This window comes from Thermobia domestica, chromosome 9, assembly GCF_964235325.1.
Source record: "Thermobia domestica chromosome 9, izTheDome1.hap1.1, whole genome shotgun sequence".
In the NCBI taxonomy this organism is placed as follows: Eukaryota; Metazoa; Arthropoda; class Insecta; order Zygentoma; family Lepismatidae; genus Thermobia; species Thermobia domestica.
In genome coordinates, this window is record NC_137462.1 from 161637770 (window position 1) to 161660464 (window position 22695).

Here is a 22695-nt window from a genome sequence, read left to right on the forward strand (position 1 = left end):
ATAAGGTACTTGCGGCAATTAAGGCCCACCTAAGAATAATTGCTTTATTACGTAAATACTTATAACGTAATAGGCATAAATTGATATGCATTTTGTTTGTCAATGTTTTATCTATCTTATGGTATGTTTCCTTTAACTTAAACATTGCGCTAACTGTATGAAAAACATACTGAAAGAGAAACATACAAAATGGCCTTATTACCCGCACGGTAGGTAAATAAGGCCCTCCATTTGAAAAGTAAAATTTTACGACCTGAGAGACCACTGGAACTCAATCAACACCTAATACTGTTACAACACTTCAAATACTAATAATAAAACGACATTTAATAACGACATGGAAATGAAATAATAAGAATATAGGATCCCATGTGTTATACAGTCGTTAGTTAAGTCGTTTCAACTAACTGAATTTTAAAGAATAAGCTTGGACATATAATAAACAAGTTACCATTGGAAACAGATTTCACACTAACTTTCAACAATGTTTACACTTGATAACACTTATAGAAAATGAATTCCTCATTGGCGTCGATCAAGACAGAGCATTCGCACCCTTTACAGCTTTGCATGTTATCAATCCATTCTTTGACGCATAATGAACGATATCACGATACTTCGAACGCTCAGAACCGCCGCACGAAAACGTGCTTAGAATATGCCCAAAAACAGTGATATGAGCCATTCGTTTGCATTATAATTAGAAATTTACATTATGAAAGACACCAATGTAACATCTCAGGCATTCTTGTTCATAGTTCATCATTACAACACTAAAATAGGAGTAAGTGTTTTCTCATTTAATTTAATTTAATTCGGAAAAATAACAGGCAAATGCCTAAATACAGTTTTTCATCATTATATGGTAATACACTTTAAAATACATATAATAAAATAATAATATGATAGCAAAATATACGTTTTATACGTCGAAATACACATAGCACGATATACAGTTAATTTATATAGAATGAAAATTTTGTTTATAACTAAAAGTATCTAGCTCTGGGTGCCCTTGTGACATTTTATTATACAATATACATATTTTTCTGACAGGCGATACATCCAATGCTTGCATTAGTCCTTTGCGCTGAGAGATGGAATATGCCATTATGGGGTCTCGTTGCTCTATGTGAGACATGAATTTTGATTTCTGATGAATATTCTGAATCTATGGCACTACGAATTATTTCATATAAGAAAGATAAAATGAAATTAGTTTTCCTGCTTTCAAGTGATTGTAATGAATATTTGTTTCGAAGACATTCGTAGTTTTCAAATTTTGGATATATCCCTGTTTCTTTCTATGTCAAAAAGCGCACAAATTTATTTCGAATGTTTTCGATTTTGTGTATATATTTCTTACTATTAGAACCCCATGTTATCGCTCCATATTCCACCTTAGACCTTACATAGGCAGTGTATAATGTTTTCAGGACATTAGTGTTAGAAAAAGCAGTTCCTAATCTCATCAAAAAAGCCAAGGTTCCTAAAGGCCTCATCAACTACTCTGTTGACAAGAATATCGAATGATAGGTTTGACTGCAGAGTGACACTAAGATCAGTAACATAATCCAGTCTCTCAATTGGCGTTTGATTAATAGTATACACATTGCGTGCATATTTCATTTTCCTGATGTATGGTACTAATTTGCATTTGTTAAATATTTAGCAGCAACTTGTTTGATTCACACCATTTGGAAATAGCATTAATGTCAATTTGCACTCATTAAAAGAACCGACATAGAATATTTTGGATTATTAGTTTTTTTAATCAATAACTAATGTAATTTTGTTGATAGTTCATATATAATATTTAATTAATAAGACCACAATGTGGCACAACTGATATTTCATAAGAAAGTCCGCAACAGTTTGTTCTTGGGGGTGTGATTTTCAAGGACATTTTTTTTCAAATATGACGCATGAGATTTTGTTCATATTTCAGAAATAAATATTCCACTATATAATTAACCTATAATGTGGTGGAAGTAATTTCTCATGAAACTAGATACTAATTGAATATTGAATTTTCACTCATGATATCGTAGTTTCTATATCAGTAGCTGAGCTTTCAGTACTCGTTTGTTGCCAAATAATTAGCTCATATGGTTCAACTTCGGCAACCGGTGGAGGCACAGAATTTTCGTGAAGTAAGTGAAGTAAGTGATCTACTTGAAATAAGAAAAAGCTAATTCAAGTTTAGAAAGCCAGAAATAATGCGTTATTACAGTGCACTAACCACACAGTACCCAGTGGAAAACGAAATATCAGGTCAGCTATCTTAGGCCTTATATGCACAGCGATTATCGAATAAATTTATTTGTCGTCTGAGTCCAGGAACATTGGGGAACATTGAGTTAATTCGTGCTATTTGCGATCCGCGACATCATTCTTCGAATCGAAAACGAATCTTGTTAACTTCCACTCGGAGGAATAAGTAATCTGTGTAAAAGATAACGAAAGTATATGTGCCTCTTTATACATGTGCAATGTGTCACACGAGTTTGCTAGTGTAGCTACTGCTATATTGTTCTCTGAATTGCACAATGCAATTCTTGACAATATAATCTTAAAACACAATCAACTCTGGAAATTAATTTAAAATAGTTATAACGCATTTAATCAGAAAAGCTAAATCAATCTTCATCTTATATTTTATTCTCATGTGGTTATAGAAAAGAAGCGATGCTTGACAAACATATATTCATACACACACTCCCACACGTATACTCACACACACACACACAAGATTACACTGTAATGGTATGTAGTGGCATGTTTACTTGTGACATTAGTGCAGTAATCATTGTGAAATGTTACCGGTCTTTGTAGAAATTAGGTTTGATCCATCGCATTCACCATCCCAAATGCGTCCAAGTCGGATCAGCGAACAGTCATTCAATTTGTGAGTGCAGAGAGATTTCAACGATCTGAGGACGCCGTGGAGATGCACCTGTATCCAAAATGACCGTCATTGATTGGACATGAATGTTTCGCACAGGTCGAACAATAACAAGCGATCTTCCCGTCCTGGCCAGGAGCATGTTGTTGCTATAAATTACAACTGTATTGAAGTGGACGAGTGTGTTCGCAATAATAGACGTATAAGTATTCGAGCGATCTCCTAGAACTGAACACGAGCTATGGAACAATCAACTCTGAGGGGAACAGCACAAACAATAGTTAACAATGATCTAAGGTACCACAAAGTGTGTGCACAGTAGGTGCCATCGGGTTCTTACGGAGAAATAAAAGCAAGAGTATATGGATGTCTCTCTCTAACATTAGATTCGTTACTATATAGACGGAGATAACTTTATTTGTGTATAGTGGCAGCAGATCAATCATGGTGTCACCACTTTGATTTGGATTCCAATTCTGCCATTATGCAGTGGAAGCATCCGTTGTCACCACGCTCCAAGAAGTTCAAGTTCCAGGAGATCAAGAAAAACATTCGTGCCCAATCCACGACGATCGTCTTCGATACAGATGCATCTCCATACATGTCATTAATCCTACGGAAGTTATCAGATGGTTGACATGGATCAGAAACTGGATGAGTTTTCCCTATCCGACTTGGAAGAATTTGAGATGGTGAATATATGATTGAAACCTCATTCCTATAAAGACAGAAAACGTATCACAACGATATATATATATATATATATATATATATATATATATATATATATATATATATATATATATATATATATATATCCGACAAACGATAAAGGAAATAACTTATCCTATAATAAATTCTAACTATACTATACAAAATAAAATGTCAACCTACCTGTGTTTTAACGTATTTTGGATACAAAGGATAATAAAAATGAAAGAAATGACTTAACCTAGAGATTTCGCTCAAGAAATATCTTGCAGAGGCCTGAAAAATGGGACTCAGAATAAAGTGTTGTATATGGGCATGTTCTCCAAATTCTGCAAGACATGGAAACATGTAATTTTCTAAGTTATAATGCGTCTTGAGGTAATCAAAATCTCGTTCCTCTCTGAAATAAAACACATGCAAAAAATACAATGACTTGTTTATTTATTTAATAAGATAAAAAATATATATAACTGCAAAGAATTTTTTAGAAAAATCATTACAATTGCACACACAAGTAACACAACACTTACATCAAAGTTTATAACTTCAAACGAACGAAGGAAAAATAAATAAAAATCAAGTAGATACATATCTCAGAAACATGGAATTTTAAATAGATACAGTATATTTTTTGTTTGCTCACATCATGGTTATATCAATTTTAGAAAATATGGGAGTACTGTAGTTTGTTCGAGGTTAGAGGCTTACTTGTAAGGTTTGGGGTTGAAACTGGTGAAAGGGAAAAGAAAGAATTTCTCGCTTGTACAATGCACAAAGTTTCACTAATTTAAGTCAAACTCATTAAACGAATGTATGCTCTTAAAATGAGTGTAAGTTTTTGGAATCCTGTCAAAATGTCCGGTTCAAAAATGATAACTTTCCTTGTTTATCTGTTAAAAGCTATTAAAATTTGAGAGTACTTATTCATATGGAAATAAGATTTAAGTCGAATTTCCTACATGCAGTAATTTTCGTGAATGGAAGGCTCCAATGTTAGGAATTTTATAATTTATTTCTTTGTTACGGCTATCAAAGTGCATTCCTACTTTATCATTATAGATAATTCAGTTGCACGAAACTCAACTATCTTGGGAAACGAAGTAAATTGGAAACGTCAGAAGGTTGGCTGGGAGAGTTGGAAAGATGACTAGTCTAGAGAGTGCGATATGAGAGGAGATTTAGCAGCTCAAAGAAGAAGAGTACTTTGCAATAACAACACTTGGTTAACATACTGTATACACTTGTTGAGTTCGTGCACTATTACAGTAATAATAAGCCAAAGCAATTGTGATCAACCAAAGTGCTGTATAGCTAGTGGAATGTCTATATGTTTCTAAAGAGTATCTAAGAGTAACTACTTTAATTTGTAATTCCTATTGACATGTTAATTATAATTTCCGTGATACACTGAGTTTTACAGCAAATTTCAGGTCAGCTACGCTCAGTTTAGTTAGTTATTTCATTTTAATCAACAATTTACATTCAATTGTTCTGAGCCGAACCTCAGGTATAACCCAAATTTATCTGAAGTTTGTAACACGCGGTTGCATATCCTCAATGTTACATAATGAAAAAATAAATAACGCAAAATTAATTAATTTTCTGGTAGACTATACTAAAGAAAGAAAATATAATAATATCCTTACCTGAGAACTGCTACACCAACAAGCGACTTGTCACACAGAGCAACAAATGATTGGTATATAGCCATACCATCTTCTTGATCAATTCCGGCTAAAAAGTCTATCTTTACTTTGTTTCTATCTTGAACACCAACCATCAATTCTTCCAACTGAACAATATCCCTGTCTACTGCACGTCGTACGGTTAATGAACTTTATAAGAAAACATGAAAAAAAAAAAACTTTTAGATTGAGTTCACATATTAAAATATTTAGCAGTGTGTGATTATAATGAACAGCCTTGTCTTATCAATGTATTGCCGAAATACTGGTATTAGCCCATTTACTTATCACAGTTAACAAGTTAAATAAGTCAAGAGGGCGGCTAATTCCTTTGCTCTTTCTGTATCTCTCTCTCGCTATATATATAAACTAATAATAAACTATACCGACAAACTGTAAGAGGAAAATAGTCAAAATAACAAAAAAGTTCATATGGATCTATTGGGAAAATTGCATAGTTTCAGAATTAGGGCTGTCCAAACTTGTAGGAAAGCTAATGTTGAACACACACTATTTCGAATTCGAGAAACCGTGAAGTGGTGGCCCATATTAGCATAAAGGAAGTCATATATATACATAATTTAAAAATGCATATTTCAACACGTGCAATGGATGTGCAAGGAATTATGTACAGAGTACAGAATGCGAGCACCACCGTCCTTCGTGCTCGAAATAACGCGTGCGGCATGTTTTATTTCACGCTTATACGTGAAATACATATTGACAACACACATCGCACAACGGGTTATTCTGAACACAGGAAACCGTGGAGCTGGCGGCCTCTAATACTTCCGACTTCCCGCCAAAGTATTCCGCGTCCACGTTTGTCAAGGCATTCTTTTAGCCTACTTTGGACCCATCCGGAAAACTGAGCATATCGGAGGACTCTGTTGAGAGCATGTCTAGAGAATCCCATGTACAACCATTGCACACTGATGAAATATGCATGTTTGGATTGCGTATGCGTGACTTCATTTACGCTGATATGGACCGCCACTACACAGTTTCTGGAATTCGAAATAGCAAGTATTGAAATTTGGTTTCTGATGATTTTGGACAGCCCTAGCTCTGAAACTATGCGCTTTTGCCTACAGGACCATATGAACTTTTTCTCTTAATTCGATATGACGAATCACTTCTTACAGTTTCTCAGTATAATTATTAATACCAGACAGATAGATAGAGATACATAGATGTATTGATATAGATATAGATACAGATATATAGGGTGTGTTAATGAATTATACTGGCGAATTTTGAGATGTGAAATTACATCAAAATAAGAGAAAAAGTTCATATGGACCTGTGGGGAAATGTACATGGTTTCAGAGCTAGGACCCTTTAAAATTAAGGAAAAACTACATTTCAACACACATTATTTCAAATTCGAGAAATCATGGAGAGGTGGTCCGTATTAGCGTAAAGGAAGCTACACATAAGCAATCCAAAAACGCGTTCTTAAACAATGAGCAATGGATTCGCGCAGGATTCTCTGGAGGGTATAAATTCCAGGCACGCTTCCAACAGAATTCTCAGATATGCTCCGGTTTCAAGGTGAGAGCAAAGTAGGCGTAAGTAAGTCTTGACACCAGTGAACACAGAATGCTTCGGTGGGAAGTAAATGATGATAGAAGAATTGTAGGAGGAATGAGATTGTAGGAGGAAACGGGAATGCCCTGAGAAAACCCACGTACACAGTATTGCCCGCCACAAACTTACGTAGTCGGGGATCGAACTAAAGACCACATACACCACAGGTAAGTGCTCTACCACTGAGTTACTATGCTCAGTGCTCCCATCCTAAAAAAATGCCCGAGTAAAAATTAACTCATTCTATCTTAATGACTTACTTATTACACAAGCCGATGTTTTTAAACTTTTGAAAAGTTACAGAAACAAAACTCACTGATTCTAACTAATTTTAGGTCCCTGAATATGAATATGATATCCATTTTATTACATTAGCTCGCATTTTTGTGTAACGCATAGTTGCCAGATTTACCATAATAGGGAAAATGAGCTATCATGAATTGTACCGGCCAATGAGCTGTTTGCGTGCCGAATGGGAATCAACTTCATTTCGACAGTTGGTCAAGAACGACATTCAGTTTTAAAAATTCTTAAAACTAATTTATTGATTCAAACCAGTTAAAAAAAACTATATATTCTGTTTATGTATTAGCACTAAAGCCTATATATATATTCTGTTAGTGTAGGTCTTTAGCATTTACATTCACAGAGTAATTTATAAAGTCTAATGTTTAGAACCGCAAATAACACCATCTGCTTTACTTTTTTCTTTTATGAAATGTTGGATCCTCTCTCTTCCCCGACTAGCAATAGCCCCCATCATTTCAGGGTCCCAACGTCCTTGCTATCGAGTTTCCATCGTTCTTATGTCCTGGTGAAACCGTTCTCCCATTTCGTCGCTTACATCTGTAAGATTTTTTGTAAAGAAGTTGAGGTGGGAGTGCAGAAAGTGGATTTTCAAAGACATGCGACATCCCAGATCTTCGTATGCGACTAGAAGTTGCTGCACCAGAGCCTCGTAATTTTGAGCTTTAGTTTTGCCCAAAAAAACTTTTACAACTTGAACAAAAGCACGCCAGGCATTTAATTCTTTGTCGTTTAAACTCTGTTCAAGCAATTCGTCATGGATAAGTTTGCGAATATCAGGTCCTGTGAAAACTCCTTCTTTTAATTTACCATCACTTAGTTTTAGGAAACACTGTCTAAGATACTTAAATCCTTCACCTTCTTTGTCCATAGCTTTTACGAAATTCTTCATGAGGCCCAACTTAATATGAAGAGTTGGAAGCAGCACCTTGGCTGGATCGATCAGAGGCTCATACTTGACTGTTGGTACCGGCTTAAATGTCTCTGGGGGGCCCTTTTTTTGTGAAAAATGTTTTCCTGTGGCTCTTGAGTCCCAAAGACACAAAAAGCAACAATACTTTATAAATCCACCTTGCAGACCAAGTAATATTGCAATAACTTTCAAATCTCCGCAAATTTGCCAACCATATTCTTTGTAGTTAATACGATTTAAAATGAGTGCGAGATTCTCGTAAGTCTCTTTCATCAAAACAGAGTGTGCCACAGGAGTAGACGGCAGTTTATTTCCATTATGAAGTAAAACTACTTTCAGACTGTACTTAGACGAATCTATGAAAATACGGCAATCGGATGGATCATGTTGAATTTCTAATTCATTCATCAGACCATTGATGTCCGTGCATACGCAAAGGGAACCTTCCATTCTGTAGTATTCTGAAAAGGGCTCGTTCCTTTTCCTGTAGTGAGTGTGAGTTGTTCCAGGGGCCAGTAAATTGTACTCTTTGAGTCTAGCACCCAAAGGTTGAGCTTTCTCTTTCGAAAGTTGTAACTCTCTCACTAAATCATTCAACTCATATTGTAGGATGAAGTGAGGCTCATCTTTTACGTGGAAGGAACTGTCTCTCGGATATTCATCTGCTGATATTGAGTTGGTGTCCTCATCGCTTCCTGTAGGAGCTGTATTATCGATAGTTTCCCAATCTTTCGGAGGAGTAGGTAAGGTAAATTTTCTCCATGGAGCACTGGTCTGATCGCGGATTGCAAGTTTGGGTATTCGATGGCACGTTGTTTCTTCTTGTTACTTCCTGCTGTATTCGTAATACAGAAATACCAATCATCATAATGATTCCGGGGTTCTCTCCATATCATTGGAACAGCAAAAGGCATCCTTCGTTTGGTTCTTTTAGGCCAGGCAGTCAGAGTCGCATAACACATCAAACAACACACATGAGGAGCCCAGCTTTTATCTTGATCACCGATCTTGCAGCCAAAATAAAAATAATATGCTTTCCTAACGTCATCATTTATCGATCTAATCTGCGAGTTAACCATAAATACGCCACAGATATAACAAAATCTGTCCGGTGAGTTTTTACATCCTCTGCAGGAAGAACTAGACATTTTGCACAGGAAAGCAAAACTTAGAGCAACAGCACAACCACTTATTCCATAAAACACTAAAAGATATTGAAAGCACAGGCAAACAGTTCTAAAAATACGGTAAAATAAAACTGAAGTTACTGACGTAAAAATTCCAAGTCAATTCTCCCGACAAAATACTTATATACTTGAGAGATTACTTACTGCAATGCATAAGAGCAAGACTGAGCCACGCAGTAACGGCGCAGTCGGCGCTTTTTTCGCCCGCGTCATCGTGCCGCTCATTGTTGACACATAGACCCAATTTTTTAAACCGGTTTCAGTGGTCTAAAAACAAACAAACAAAGGAGAGGGAGGAACACAAGTGGTCAGACCGGTTACTTCGAAGAGAACTGAAGCCGTCTCTACAAAATGGCAAAATTGGCAACAATGCATGCAAAATACGAGCTAATGTAGTAAAACGGCTATCAGTTTCAAATTCAGCACCCCGAAATTAGTCAGAATCAGAGGTTTTCATTTCTGTAACTAAACTGACGTCGGCCAGTGTTATATTAAATTACTTTCACAAACCTATGAACTTCAAGAACTCTAAAATAAGCATAAAATAAAATAAAATAAAAATAATTTACAAAACATTTGACACAATTTAACCCAGATAGGACGTCCTATATGTAGAGCAGTACGTAGGATACCACAAAATGGTCTGCACAGTTGTTGTCAATAGTTGATAATAGATTGCAGCCGTGTTTAGTTTTCAAATAGGCTTCAGTCTTTGTGCAGATACATTGCGCGCGCCTTTCGTGCTGCAGGTAAAGTTACAGGACGCTGCTATTTTGTAGTTATCAAGCAACTGTTTGAGACTAAGAAGGTAAGTTGCAGTACTAATTAGCTATTTATTTGTGAACTAATCTATTGAAATAAGCTTAAAATGTTTAAATTTTTGCAGAAAGTTGTTTTGAATGTGTTATGAGTAATCAAGAACGTAGAACATAGCAGTGTCCTATATGTAGGTCGCCAGGCTAATACGAATGCATGAGGTATTATTGTTTTTGTTGTGCAACCCGAAATACTTTTAAGAGGCCTGATGCACAACGACGTCTTAGATATCCTAAATGAAGAGGATGGTTTGATATCTAATTCTGATGTCGTCAGCACAACACTACTGCCTCCTACTAATGCATGTGATGACGCCAGAAACCAAGATTTCCGGAGATGAAGAAGCGCAAGGTATTGAGAATTTGCCGGGAAGTATACTATTAGCAGACGTGGCAACAAACCCAATGCCATTGTATCCTCTGCAAACCGTACAGATTTTCACAGAAGAAGAGACTTTTTTTGTCGAACAACCACATCTACTTTATGTATATAACAAAAGTATGGGAGGTGCAGACCTTTCTTATCAAAATATTGGGCTATACAGAATTAGAGGTAAAAAGTGGTATTTCAGCTTATTGTGCCATTTGATTGACGCATGTGTTCAGCATTTGTGACAATTACACAGACTTGATCATGGAAACCTTGATGAACTCGCTTTTTGGCGAAAAAATGCTTGTGGAGAAAGAAATATCCGTGTATCGAAATCCAAAGGCAGACCTTCAAAAGCTCTTGATGAAGAAATCCGTTATGATCATAAAGATCATTAGGTAGTAGATCAAGAAGGAAAAAATCAGACAAGGTTGCAACGATAAAATCAAAATGTATTCTCACTCTGGTTCCTTATTTTTATAATAAATACGAGCTATTAAATAATACATATTCCATCCCGTAGTTTGATTCCATTTATTTTATATATCTTGTTATCTGGTTGTCCTGGCAACGGCGTGCCAAAATATTATTTTTGACATCTGAATATCTTTTTATATTAACATTATAATTATTTTCTTTCTCTTCTTCTGATATTAAAAATCAGCCAGCCTAGTACGAAATATACAATGTACCGTTGTATATTATGGCGCCCGATGGACTTTTCTTTTTATTCATTAACTTCATAAAAAGAAAAAGAATTCCGGACCGTTTACTTTTACATATTGATCATTTGAATTTTTCGAATGCACCTCGTATACTTGAAAATTACAATTCATATATAATTATACATATATTTCATATTTAATTCTATAACCATACCATATTATTATCTAATTTATCATCATATGTATTTAAACTTTATCATCATCTTCATTTATTTCTACGATTCAACGACGATAAGGCACATTCGAAATTTGATTTACAAGTTATTTGATTTTTAAGTCCTTTTTCGGGTCCATTAAAAGCTTTTACGAGTTGTTTGATTCCTTTTCGGGGCCATTACATGCTTTGTTACAATTTAATAATTATTTGCTTGAGCATCATGAAGAAGGTTTTGAAAAAGATGTATGTGATATTCATATAGTCGTTCTTTGAACACAACATGATCGAATATAAGATGTAGTTAAACAAAATATAAATTGAGATTGAAATATCGATAATAATCAGGATATAGCATAATAATTAACGTCTTATAAGCATCGTAACAAGAATAATGTGGTTGATATTTCATTTCGGCGATCACAGGAAAACACATAACATTAAGACATATGTAAACATTCCTTGAGAAATTACTATTCTAGATATAAACTCAAGGATAAAATAACATAAAGTAAAATACAATAAACCGCAAAATCATAATGATAGTTGAAGTAAAATCAATTGAATACGATCTTCTCGAACATCGGAATTCCAGTCTAAGTTACATGGCCAACAAGTTCATTCAAGTCACATTGAAAGTCACAAATCGGAATACGGTTTTCTGCTTTCTTTACTTCTATAGTTCTCAGTTTCTTACGTTGAGAATTTTCGCCATAGTTCCTGCCATCTGAATAGCGTTTCTGACAAATCGTATTATTTCGTCTATGATTAGATAGCATCACGTTACCGATAAAATTAGGTTCGGATACACAATCACTATCACTGTTACTGTTTATTACTTGGATTAGGTTTGGTTACATCACCAGTAAAATTAGGTTCGGTCCTCTTTCGTTTTACTGATGTCGAGATATCGTGTCTCTTAACATGTCTGTACCTCTTCTTTCCACAATGCTCACGGTACTTTGTTCTATCACGGGTTTTGCTTCTTCTATAGTTAGGTTCGGTTGCTTCAACGGTATACATAGATTTGACATCTTCCTGCACATTGGGATCGCACTTCAATCGCACATGAAAATATCGAAGTTGGTCTCGATTAATGTTAGTCTGATTCAAGCTAGCAATATGTTGCATCACTGATGGATTTCCAAAACTTTGCAACATCACACCTGCATGATGGAAACTAACGTACTGCATCACTTTATGTGAAAGCATTATCGGAGTGTTAACTAACATCAGTCTGGTCTTTTCGTTGAATGCACAGTTCAACAGATTCGACTCAATCGGCGACTCAATCCAAACACTGTTGGAAACACACGTCTTCTTTCTGCATTTCACAAATATTGGGATCAAGTTATCTCCTGCTACATGAACCACAGGATTAATATCATGTTGGATATGCGGGGAACTCAGATAGTCAATAACGTTCTCAAGATGATGATGATTATAACTTTTCGCATACTGATACTTACCAGAATCTTCTTTATACACATTTTCAGCAAAGCAGTCAAAAACATTCGAACGAAAAGAGAAGTCGGGATAATCCGATCTAACCAATACAGCAGTATGCTTATACGAACATTCAGCTAACCTTATCCAAAGTTCCTGCATTTGGTCTCGCTTGCCATCATTGCACTGCTGAAGTTGCTCTAACTTCTTATCATCGCATACCACAGTCTCGATAGCATCCACAGAGTCTTGAATCTCAGTACACCTTTGTACTATCTTGACAATTTCATCATCATAACGTTCGAATTTGACCATGATATGTTGGTTCATTTGTTGCAATTGTTGTTGTAAACCTTCATTACGCTGTTGCAGTTGTTCTAAGCGCTCATCAAAATGTTGGGCTTGCTGGTTTGCCTTTTGATCCAACCTTTCCAACTGCTGGTTTACTTAAGCGAACTGTTCTGCTTGGTTCTGGGCTTGATTCTTAATCTGTCGAGATGGTTCCTCGTTTACCTTAGCGAGCTGTTTGGCTTGATCCTGGGCTTGGATCTTAATCTGCCGTGATATTTCCTTTAAAACTTCCAACACATTGTCGGATGAATTTGCTACGGGGTTGTCTATTGCTTCACTATCGGTAACATTCATCTTGTTCCGATATATAATTCTGCCACTTCTTAGGTACAATTAAGGTATGGCTCAATCTTGATCGCTTTTTACTTTGCTTCGAAAACGATACTTTCCACTTCCTTCTCAATCTTCCCTGGGTTTTGGCACCATTTGCAACGATAAAATCAAAATGTATTCTCACTCTGGTTCCTTATTTTTATAATAAATACGAGCTATTAAATAATCCCGTAGTTTGATTCCATTTATTTTATATATCTTATCAGGTTGTCCTGGCAACGGCGTGCCAAAATCTTATTATTTTTGACATCTGAATATCTTTTTATATTAACATTATAATTATTTTCTTTCTCTTCTTCTGATATTAAAAATCAGCCAGCCTAGTACGAAATAAACAATGTACCGTTGTAAGGTTTGGCCTATATATATAAGCAGAACACAATGAGAAAAGGAACGTAACATAGTTTGTGATTCCTAGTATGAAATATAATTACCCGAAAACTGTAGTTATTCCGTTGAAATAGAATTAGGCAAAAAAAAACATTTAATGCTGTTAGTAAGATTTCTGTGATTTAGCAACTAAATTATAGTTAACCACACAACAAGACACACAATAATGTAAGTAAAATTCAAATAAAAATGCTATGTATACAATTTATTTCATTTGATTCAACTCTTTTCCTATGAATACTTAAGCTATAATTAAAGATAGATTAAAAATACGTTATTGATGTAGAATACAAAATTATTTAAGTCTAGAAAGCCTGGCGACAAAGTATTCCTGTATACGAAATAAATCTAGTATGAGTGTTAGTACATATGTAGCGTGGCTGTATATGAGCCTGGCGTCCTATATATAGGACGGCTGTTATTTCACATCTCCAATCAAGTTAGTTAAAAATTCATTCACTAATGTACTTATTTATGCCAAATCAATAAAGTAAAACAGTTTTCAACAAAAAAGGGCTTAGAAAATAATTCCGCCCTATCTGCATTAAGACAGCTGTCAGAGCGAACTACACGTAACATTAAACCAATCACAAGTTGGTTTCTCTTCTATGCATAGACATCGATTGTCGCCAATAATTTCTGATTACTTCACCGTAACTAAGATGCTGAATTGTAAAACTAAAGCCATAAAAATTACTAGTCAGAAAGTAAAGGTCCATTTTAGTGGATCTAATACACAAGGTACCTCAACCTAAGAACTTAACATTAATACTAACCTGGCAATTGAACAACGGTGAGCGACATAAAGTTCATGAGGAAATGTTCGAGTTGGTTTCGGGGTCGCTCTCTGTAGAAGACAATTATGACATATCATTTAGAATAAAATAATAATATAGTAAAATTTCAGTTAAAAGTAGAAATAACCGAAGGCTTAGAAAATAACCCCACATTTGGCACAACACTCTCTACATTTTGGCAGGGGAACCTTAAATTTTGGAAATTGCCAAATTTAAAATTTTGGTATTTAAGTATAGGACCCTAATGTGTATAACTATAAATTTGGATAAATTTGGTCATCTCGTTTACTTTCAGGAATAAAAAATGCCCAAATATAAAAGTAAGCAATACGTCGTATCACGTGTTTGGATTTTGACTTAATCCTCTTTGATGACGTCCTATTAGCTTATATGGTTATATGGGCATGTACATGGGTCCATTCTCTATCATAAGACATGGATACATTGGTGCAGTCTTCTTAAAATTTGAGAGCAGTACCTTGGCCAATCCTTTAAATTTTGGAAATGGCTAAATTTTTTTAAAAAATCGGCATATTACAGGGTGCGGCAGAACCAACTAAGCAGTTTTAAGGAGCAATAGAAAGTAAATCTGGATATATAGAGAAAAAATGTTTTTATTTTCTAAATTAGTACAATATACCATTTTACATTCATTTAGTTTTGAAAATAATGTCCTCAAGATGACGGCCGTTAGCATTAATACATTGTTGTAGACTATCCCTGAAGTTTCGAGCAGCTCTTGCACACATATCGCGGAGTGTGGCATTCACTTCGTCAATAATCCGCTCTTTTAACTCTTGTAGGGTGTGAGGGTGGCTTTTGAAAACATTTTCCTTCAAATATCCCCAAAGAAAGTAATCACAAAATGTCCAAATCTGGTGACCGCGCAGGCCACCCGACATCACCCTTTAAAGAGACGAGGCGTCCCCTAAACATTTCTTTCAAAACATCAAGTGAAATTCGAGCTGTGTGAGCAGTAGCTCCATCCTGTTGGAACCACAGGTACCCCAGTCCATGTTCTTCAACAATCTCTTCCATTCTGGGTTGCAGAAAAGTTTTCAACATTGAAACATAACGCGTAGAATTAACTGTCACGGACAGTCCTTCCTCAAAAAAGCTCGTTGTGTGGCGATCACAGATCATAATAAGTGCGAACGGCAAAACCACGATGTGCACTGATCAAGACCATATTAGCTACTGAAATGGGGTCAACTACTGAACAAAGGCAGACCACGTGCAACTGCCTACCCCACCACAGCTCTCGTGGTAATCGATAGAAACTGCTTAGTCGGTTCTGCCGCACCCTGTAGTACAGGACGCAATATGTACTCGTATCACTATAAATTTGTGTGGTTCATCTCGTTTCCTTTCATGGTTAAAACATTGCCAAAAATTCAAATTTCGGAGGTTATTGACCCAATTTATTTCTTTGAAGAGGTCTTATTACCTTATATGATTATGCGCAGGGGTCTATTTTATTTCTTAAGATATAGGCACATTGGTGTACTTTTCGAAAATTTGGGAGGGATACATTGACTCGCCCCTTAAATTTTGGAAATTGCCAAATTTAAAATTTTGGTATAATAGTATAGGATATATGTATCACTATAAACTTCAGTGATTCATCTCGCTCCCTTTTACGGTTAAGAAATTGCCAAAAATTACTACGACCATGTGTTCGGTTATTGACCCAATTTATTCTCTTTGATGAAGTCTTATTACCTTATATGATTATATGGACGTGTAGAGAGGTCTATTTTTTTCTTAAGACATTACTGCACCCCTCTCAAAATGTAGATGGAATACATTGGCCCACCCCTTAATTGTAGAAATTGGCCCATTTCATTTTTTATAATACTATAGGGCCCTAATAAGTGTCATAAATTTTGGTGGTTTATCTCGTTCCCTTTCATGGGTACAAAAATTGTCAAAAATGTAAATTTCGAAAGTGATTGAACCCCATTTGGTAAGGATTTAACACGTTATATGGGTATCAGGGCGTCTATCGGTCACAAAAGTCACGAATGTCACGAAAAAGTCACGAAATTTAGCTTTTGGGTTACGATTTTTTTAACTGTACAAATGAAGTACAGATTGGGAAATTTCGTTCTATAAAACGTCAAAATTCCCCACCAAAAATGTCTATGGTCGGCTTTAAACGCTACCAAATCGCAAGCAAAGTACGTTTCTATCGCATGGAGAGAGAAAATTCGACCTAATTCGCACCCAAATTTGCTCTTAAAATTGTTAGGAAATTTTATGATTTGGTGAAGAAAAAGGTCACGAAAAAGTCACGAAATTCCATTTTGGAATTTTAGTAGACACCTTGGGTATGTACAGGGGTTCATTTCCTCTATAGTATATGTATAGTTTGATACTCCCTTTTAAAATTTTGTTGGAGTACCTAGGATCATTTCTTAAATTTGAAAATTACCAAATAACAAAATTCGGTAAACGTTCTCTAGGACCCATTCTAAATTTTGGTGTCTATCTTGTTCTCTTTTATGGGAATAAAAGTAGACAGATATTCGAAAGTTATTGACATATTTTACCTTCTTCGATACGACTTCAAAATTTGTTGCGATATTCCTTAAATTTGAGAGTTACCAAATAACACGTTTGTAGACCACAGTTGGTTCTGCTTATTTCTATTTAAGGTAAGCAATTGCCGGAGGTTATTGACCTAATTGAGAGCTAACTACAACATATAATTATATGGTTATTTCTAAGATTTAGGTGTATTGATGTACTTTGGGAAAGGTATGTAAGACCATTCTTTAAATTTGGGAATTGTGATAAACGAAATTTTAGTATGAGGAGCGAAGTTTGAATGATCGATACTCGGTTGATATGAAACAATACTTTGAACTTTAGTCACAACTCATAGTCTAAGATCATTGGTGGAAAGGTATCTTTCCTGAAACCTGATTGGTTGATTTTACTTCGAGCTTTAAATAATTTATTTAAAATCTAACAGGTAACCTTTTTGAATGTTAGAGTTGTAGTTATGACTCAGCCTAAAGAGAATATTTCAATACGTGATACCTGATATGCTACAACACTTTGAAATTTAGTCACAACTCACTGTTTAAGGTGATGCAATCTGATTGGTTAATGACTGACAAAGTTATTGTTGATGCAATTTTGAATGGCTGATCACTATCTTTCATGCAATCTGATTGGTTGATGGCATTCGAATCTTTCTAATTGGCTGATCACTATCTTCCATGCAATCTGATTGGTTGACGACTTTCAAATCTTTGTTGCATTCAGTTTTAAGTTTTGCTTAACATTTATCGATTAATGTTTAAATATTTATTTAAATATCTTGGTTTGAGAAGTTTTAGTTCGAAAAGTTTAGTTTGAACATTTTCGTTCAACATTTTACACTCACTGATAAAGATTATGTAAATGCCATTAAAAAGTTAAAATGGTCTAAATTCTCTGGTTTCGACTTGATTCCTTCGTACTTTGTTAAGGGATGTGGGGAGGTTTTGAAGATACCTCTATGTCATATCTATATTATCATATTAAAATCTTCTTTCTATCCTGATGTTTGGAAAAATAGCAAAGTTTGTTCTATATTAAAGAAGGGAAATCCTACAGCAATAGAAAACTATAGACCAATCTCATTAATTTCTGCAATAGCTACAATTTTTGAACACATCCTTTACAGTAAAACTTTCAATCATGTTAAATCGTATATATCAATTTATCAATAAGATTTTTATCCCAGAAGATCGACAGTTACAGATCTTGTTACTTTCGTTCAATATATATTAGATTCTCTCAATAATAATCATTCAGTTGATACAATTTATACAGATTTTTCGAAAGCTTTCGACAAATTAGATTACGACATATTAATTATGAAATTGTCTAGTTTCGGATTTTCAGAACAATTGCTTCTATTGTTTTCATCTTACTTAAAAGACAGACATCAATATGTGGTGTTCAATAATCAATTATCTGCTTTATTGGATGTTTACTCAGGCGTGCCACACGGATCTAACTCAAGACCTTTATTTTTTATATTATTTGTCAATGATTTGTTGTCTGTTCTTAAAATTTCAAATTGCTGATTGTACGCCGATGATATCAAAGTGTATAGATAAATAAGGTAACCTGATAATGGAGCTTTGGAAGCTTTAAGATGATTTAAATTGTTGTTATCACTGGAGTCTTGAAAATAAACTTCATTTCAATATCAATAAATGTATTTCAATAACTTTTTCAAGAAAAAATATCCCACTTATTTTGATTATAAGATTAATAACGTAAATATCAAAAGATGCCAAGAAGTAAATGATTTGGGAATTATCATCAATAATAGGATTGTTTTATTGTACATGTTGAGAAAGTATGTAATGAGGCTTTTAAGCTTTTAGGATTTGTAATAAGGAACACCAGAGACTTCCATAATGTTCATGCATTAATAACTGTGTTTAACACCTTTGTTAGAAGTAGACTTGATTATGCTTCTATAGTCTGGGCCCCTTATTAAAAAACTCTAGTAACAAGGTTGAACGTATCCAAAATAAATTTTCGAGATATCTGTATTCTAAGGTTTTTAATATTAATTCTTATGAAGCAAAGATATCGTGCTAAACTCTTCTGAGTATTTTTGGTTCTAGGTCATTGGCAACTAGAAACGAGCACTCTCAGCTAATTTTCCGTTACTAATTAGTGAATGCAATTATCGACATTTCAGTGTGTCTAAAGTTATTTAATTTTAATATAAAATCAAAAAATTAAGATATCGATTACCTTTTATCTGCAACAGATCTCAAACTATAACACACTTAAACTTGTCTATTACGAGAGTTTGTCGATTATACAACAACATGATACAGAAAAATGTCGACTTAGATTTTGCTATACCTTATTCAGTCTATGTAAAAACTCTTAAATATAATTTTTGATTATAAGAGATTTTAAATTCGAACCTGACACTGATTATGGTGTTTTGAAATTAAAAGAGTATTTCTATAACGTGAAAATATTTGTGCTTTCTGACAGAAATCTTATTTAAACATTTATATTTTGGACATTTATATTCTTGTCACGTTCTATTTATTTTTCTTTCATTTTTGCCGTGAAGTCTTAGTCTTAGGGCTGAGTTTATAATCTTTGCTACGTTCTATTTGTATATTTGCATATCTTATTGGAGGAATTAATACAAATATATCTCTTACTTGTGTTTTCTCATGTTTGTACTGTTAATTGCATTTTTATTTTTAGTTTCTCTTTCTTGTTACGTGTCTTAATATTTGTAAAGTTTTAATTATGTAAGCTTATTGTAAATTTGAATATTCTTTTCCGGTAATAGGTGTTCAATAAATAAATAAATAAATAAGATCAAAACTTTATTTATTAATCGAATTGTTAAAAAGCGCATAAAGTTTGACGGTTAACCGTGAAACGTGAAGTTATTTTTGGTAAATATTAGTTGAAAATTTTATTTGAAAAAATTTTAGTTTCAAGATTTTTGTTTCGAAATTTTTGCTTCAAAATTTTCTTTGAATATTTTGATTGAAAATTTTTTTGTTTAAAGTTTTGTTTGAAGATTTTTAGTTTCAAAATTTTGTTTGAAAATTTTTTGATTGAAAATTATTTAAGTTTGTAAATCTTGTACTCATTTGATAAAGAACCGTTTCGAAAAGAACCGGAACTGTTTAGAACAAAACATTTGACAATACTGTTTCATCATGATGCAATAGTACACGTCAGAACATTATATTTTCTTGAGGTTGTACTTGAAATGGAAAACATAAATCACTGAAATTGATCATTTTATTATATTGCACTCATTAATCACATACATCCATACCAGATAAAGAATCTTGATATTGTTGATACAATTTATTTTGTATTTCTTGCTCTAGTTTGCCTTTAGCGTATAATTTTAATTCCAATTGAAGTCTTCTAAGGTGTATTGTAATATCGATAGGTGGAAACTCAATGTCCACATGATCACAAATAAACTGTTTATCAATACAGGTATGCATCCATGAACGATGTTGACAACCATCACACCACCTATACACATGTTGTACAATATGCATAACACATTTTTAAAATATTACCTTTTTAGGGATATATTTGTTTTGTTGTATATTCCAACTGAATGTTTTACACACTGGAATACATCGTTGAATTTGGTCATTCTGATTGTGTTAAGTACACCATATTACGAGGTATATGCAATGTAATTTTTCTTTACGTAACAGCACAATCTTCTCTTCGAGGACTGTACGTAGGATCACTTCATGATTTGAACCTAATTATTTGACAATGGTCGCATTTAGCTCATCATGAAAATAATCATTCATTTGGTCGATTAGTGTACATAATAATTTCCATTCTTCAAAGTTCAGTTGTATACCAAATTGTTCTGCTTTGCCCAGTCGAATAACAGGTTCAAATGTTGTAGCACTGATACCAATCATCACATGTTTTGTTTTAACCCTTATCGAGGCAAGCGGGGCCTTCCAGACCCAGTAGCTTCATTTTTTTTTTCGAATTTTTCAATAACCATAAATATTTTGATGACATAAAATTCTGACTTCTTCTATCTTTAGTCGAACTTAAAGTCATGAACATATCTAGTTGGTAAGGCTAATAGAGTTGGTAAGGCCCCATTTGCCGTCTACGTTACAAAAATAGCTTGCCCGGACAAGGGTTAAATATATTTATTGGATAATAGCTTGCGAAGAGGAGTTCTTTATCGTTCGAAGTACACATCTTTTGTCCTAGAACGTGCTTGCTCGAATGATCTAACCACATATCATTGGGTTATTCCTTACAGACAGACACGGAATTTGCTGACGTTTAAATTGATGATTTCATCACAAATCATAGGATTACAGCTGATGTCATGCAGATACAGAATTTGATGATCAAACTAAATTAACAGATCAGGTTGTATACTAAATTCGAATTGATGACTACGACCCAAGAATCCTTTGTAGCATAAACTTACAGATCCAGTGTTTAAGAAGCGTAATAGCTGTTTTTATTTTGATGCTTCCATGGGTAAATATCTTGCTGGTAAAATAATATTTTTATAATTTTCAAGCATTACTACGATTCTTAACCCTAGAAAGTTAAAATGTTCGAAAAGTTACGATAAATCTAACATATCGTAAAATTTACGACTGGTTATAAAAATTTAACTGCAGACATATCTTTTTACAAAATGGACTTTTAATAATTACAGTTAGTATAAATACATAGAAGCGAACATTTTCGTAGGAAATATGGTTGCTCAAATCTCTTCCATGCAGTAGACACAGCATTTCCCACCATGTTCTCCGCAGATCGGCTTGTTGTACGGCAGCAATACAGTGACGTCATCCTCCTCTTTTCTGAAGTTCGAATCCCACAAATTTTCGAGGCTAGTTTTGGGGATCGACAACATTCTTCTCTGGCACCGGTATTTTCAGGATATCAGCAATGAACTGCCGGAGTTTTCGTGGCAAAATTGAGTACTGAATCTGTTGTTGGAGCCATGGTTCAATAAAACAGCTGTGGATTTTCATAGCGACTTTTCTTCTGGAAAAGGGTTTTTGGCTTATTTTGATCACGTTGTGGATCAGCATCATAGTCGTCGCTGTTTATAACAATATCATGTTTTACACAGTCTTGTTAATCATCAGAACTAATTTCGCGGTCCAAAGTATCACTCTCACACTCATTTAGGTATTTTAAAATCAGGTCACTGTCATCAATACTCTTCCGATTCATTGTTTTAACTTAACTTCAATAAAAACTATAAAATAAAACACTTTCACTAAAATGTAACTATAAGTCAACGGTAAAAGTAAAAGTTTATAGTAATAAATATACAAAAACCCAAGCGTTCTTCCTAATATATCGTAAATCTTACGAGCAACTATATCAATTTCAAATACAAAGACAGCCGGAAACTGAGCAAAATATACTGACATACAATAAAGATATAGTGAGAAACGGAACTTAGCGGGCAAGTGGATTATCGCCGGTCAAGGGAAATGAA

General features: G+C 34.3%; 1 protein-coding gene across 1 annotated transcript in view; it reads right to left on the minus strand.

Moving 5' to 3' along the window:
* LOC145695153 (cilia- and flagella-associated protein 61-like) overlaps positions 1-22695 on the minus strand; it is a 244774-nt gene that overhangs the window by 112551 nt on the left and 109528 nt on the right. The window contains exons 11-13 of the mRNA XM_081772095.1: positions 14658-14728; positions 5263-5451; positions 3800-4016 (exon numbers count right to left, since the gene is read on the minus strand). Of these exons, the coding sequence (XP_081628221.1) occupies positions 3800-4016; positions 5263-5451; positions 14658-14728 (477 nt within the window). The remainder of the gene's footprint in view (positions 1-3799; positions 4017-5262; positions 5452-14657; positions 14729-22695) is intronic.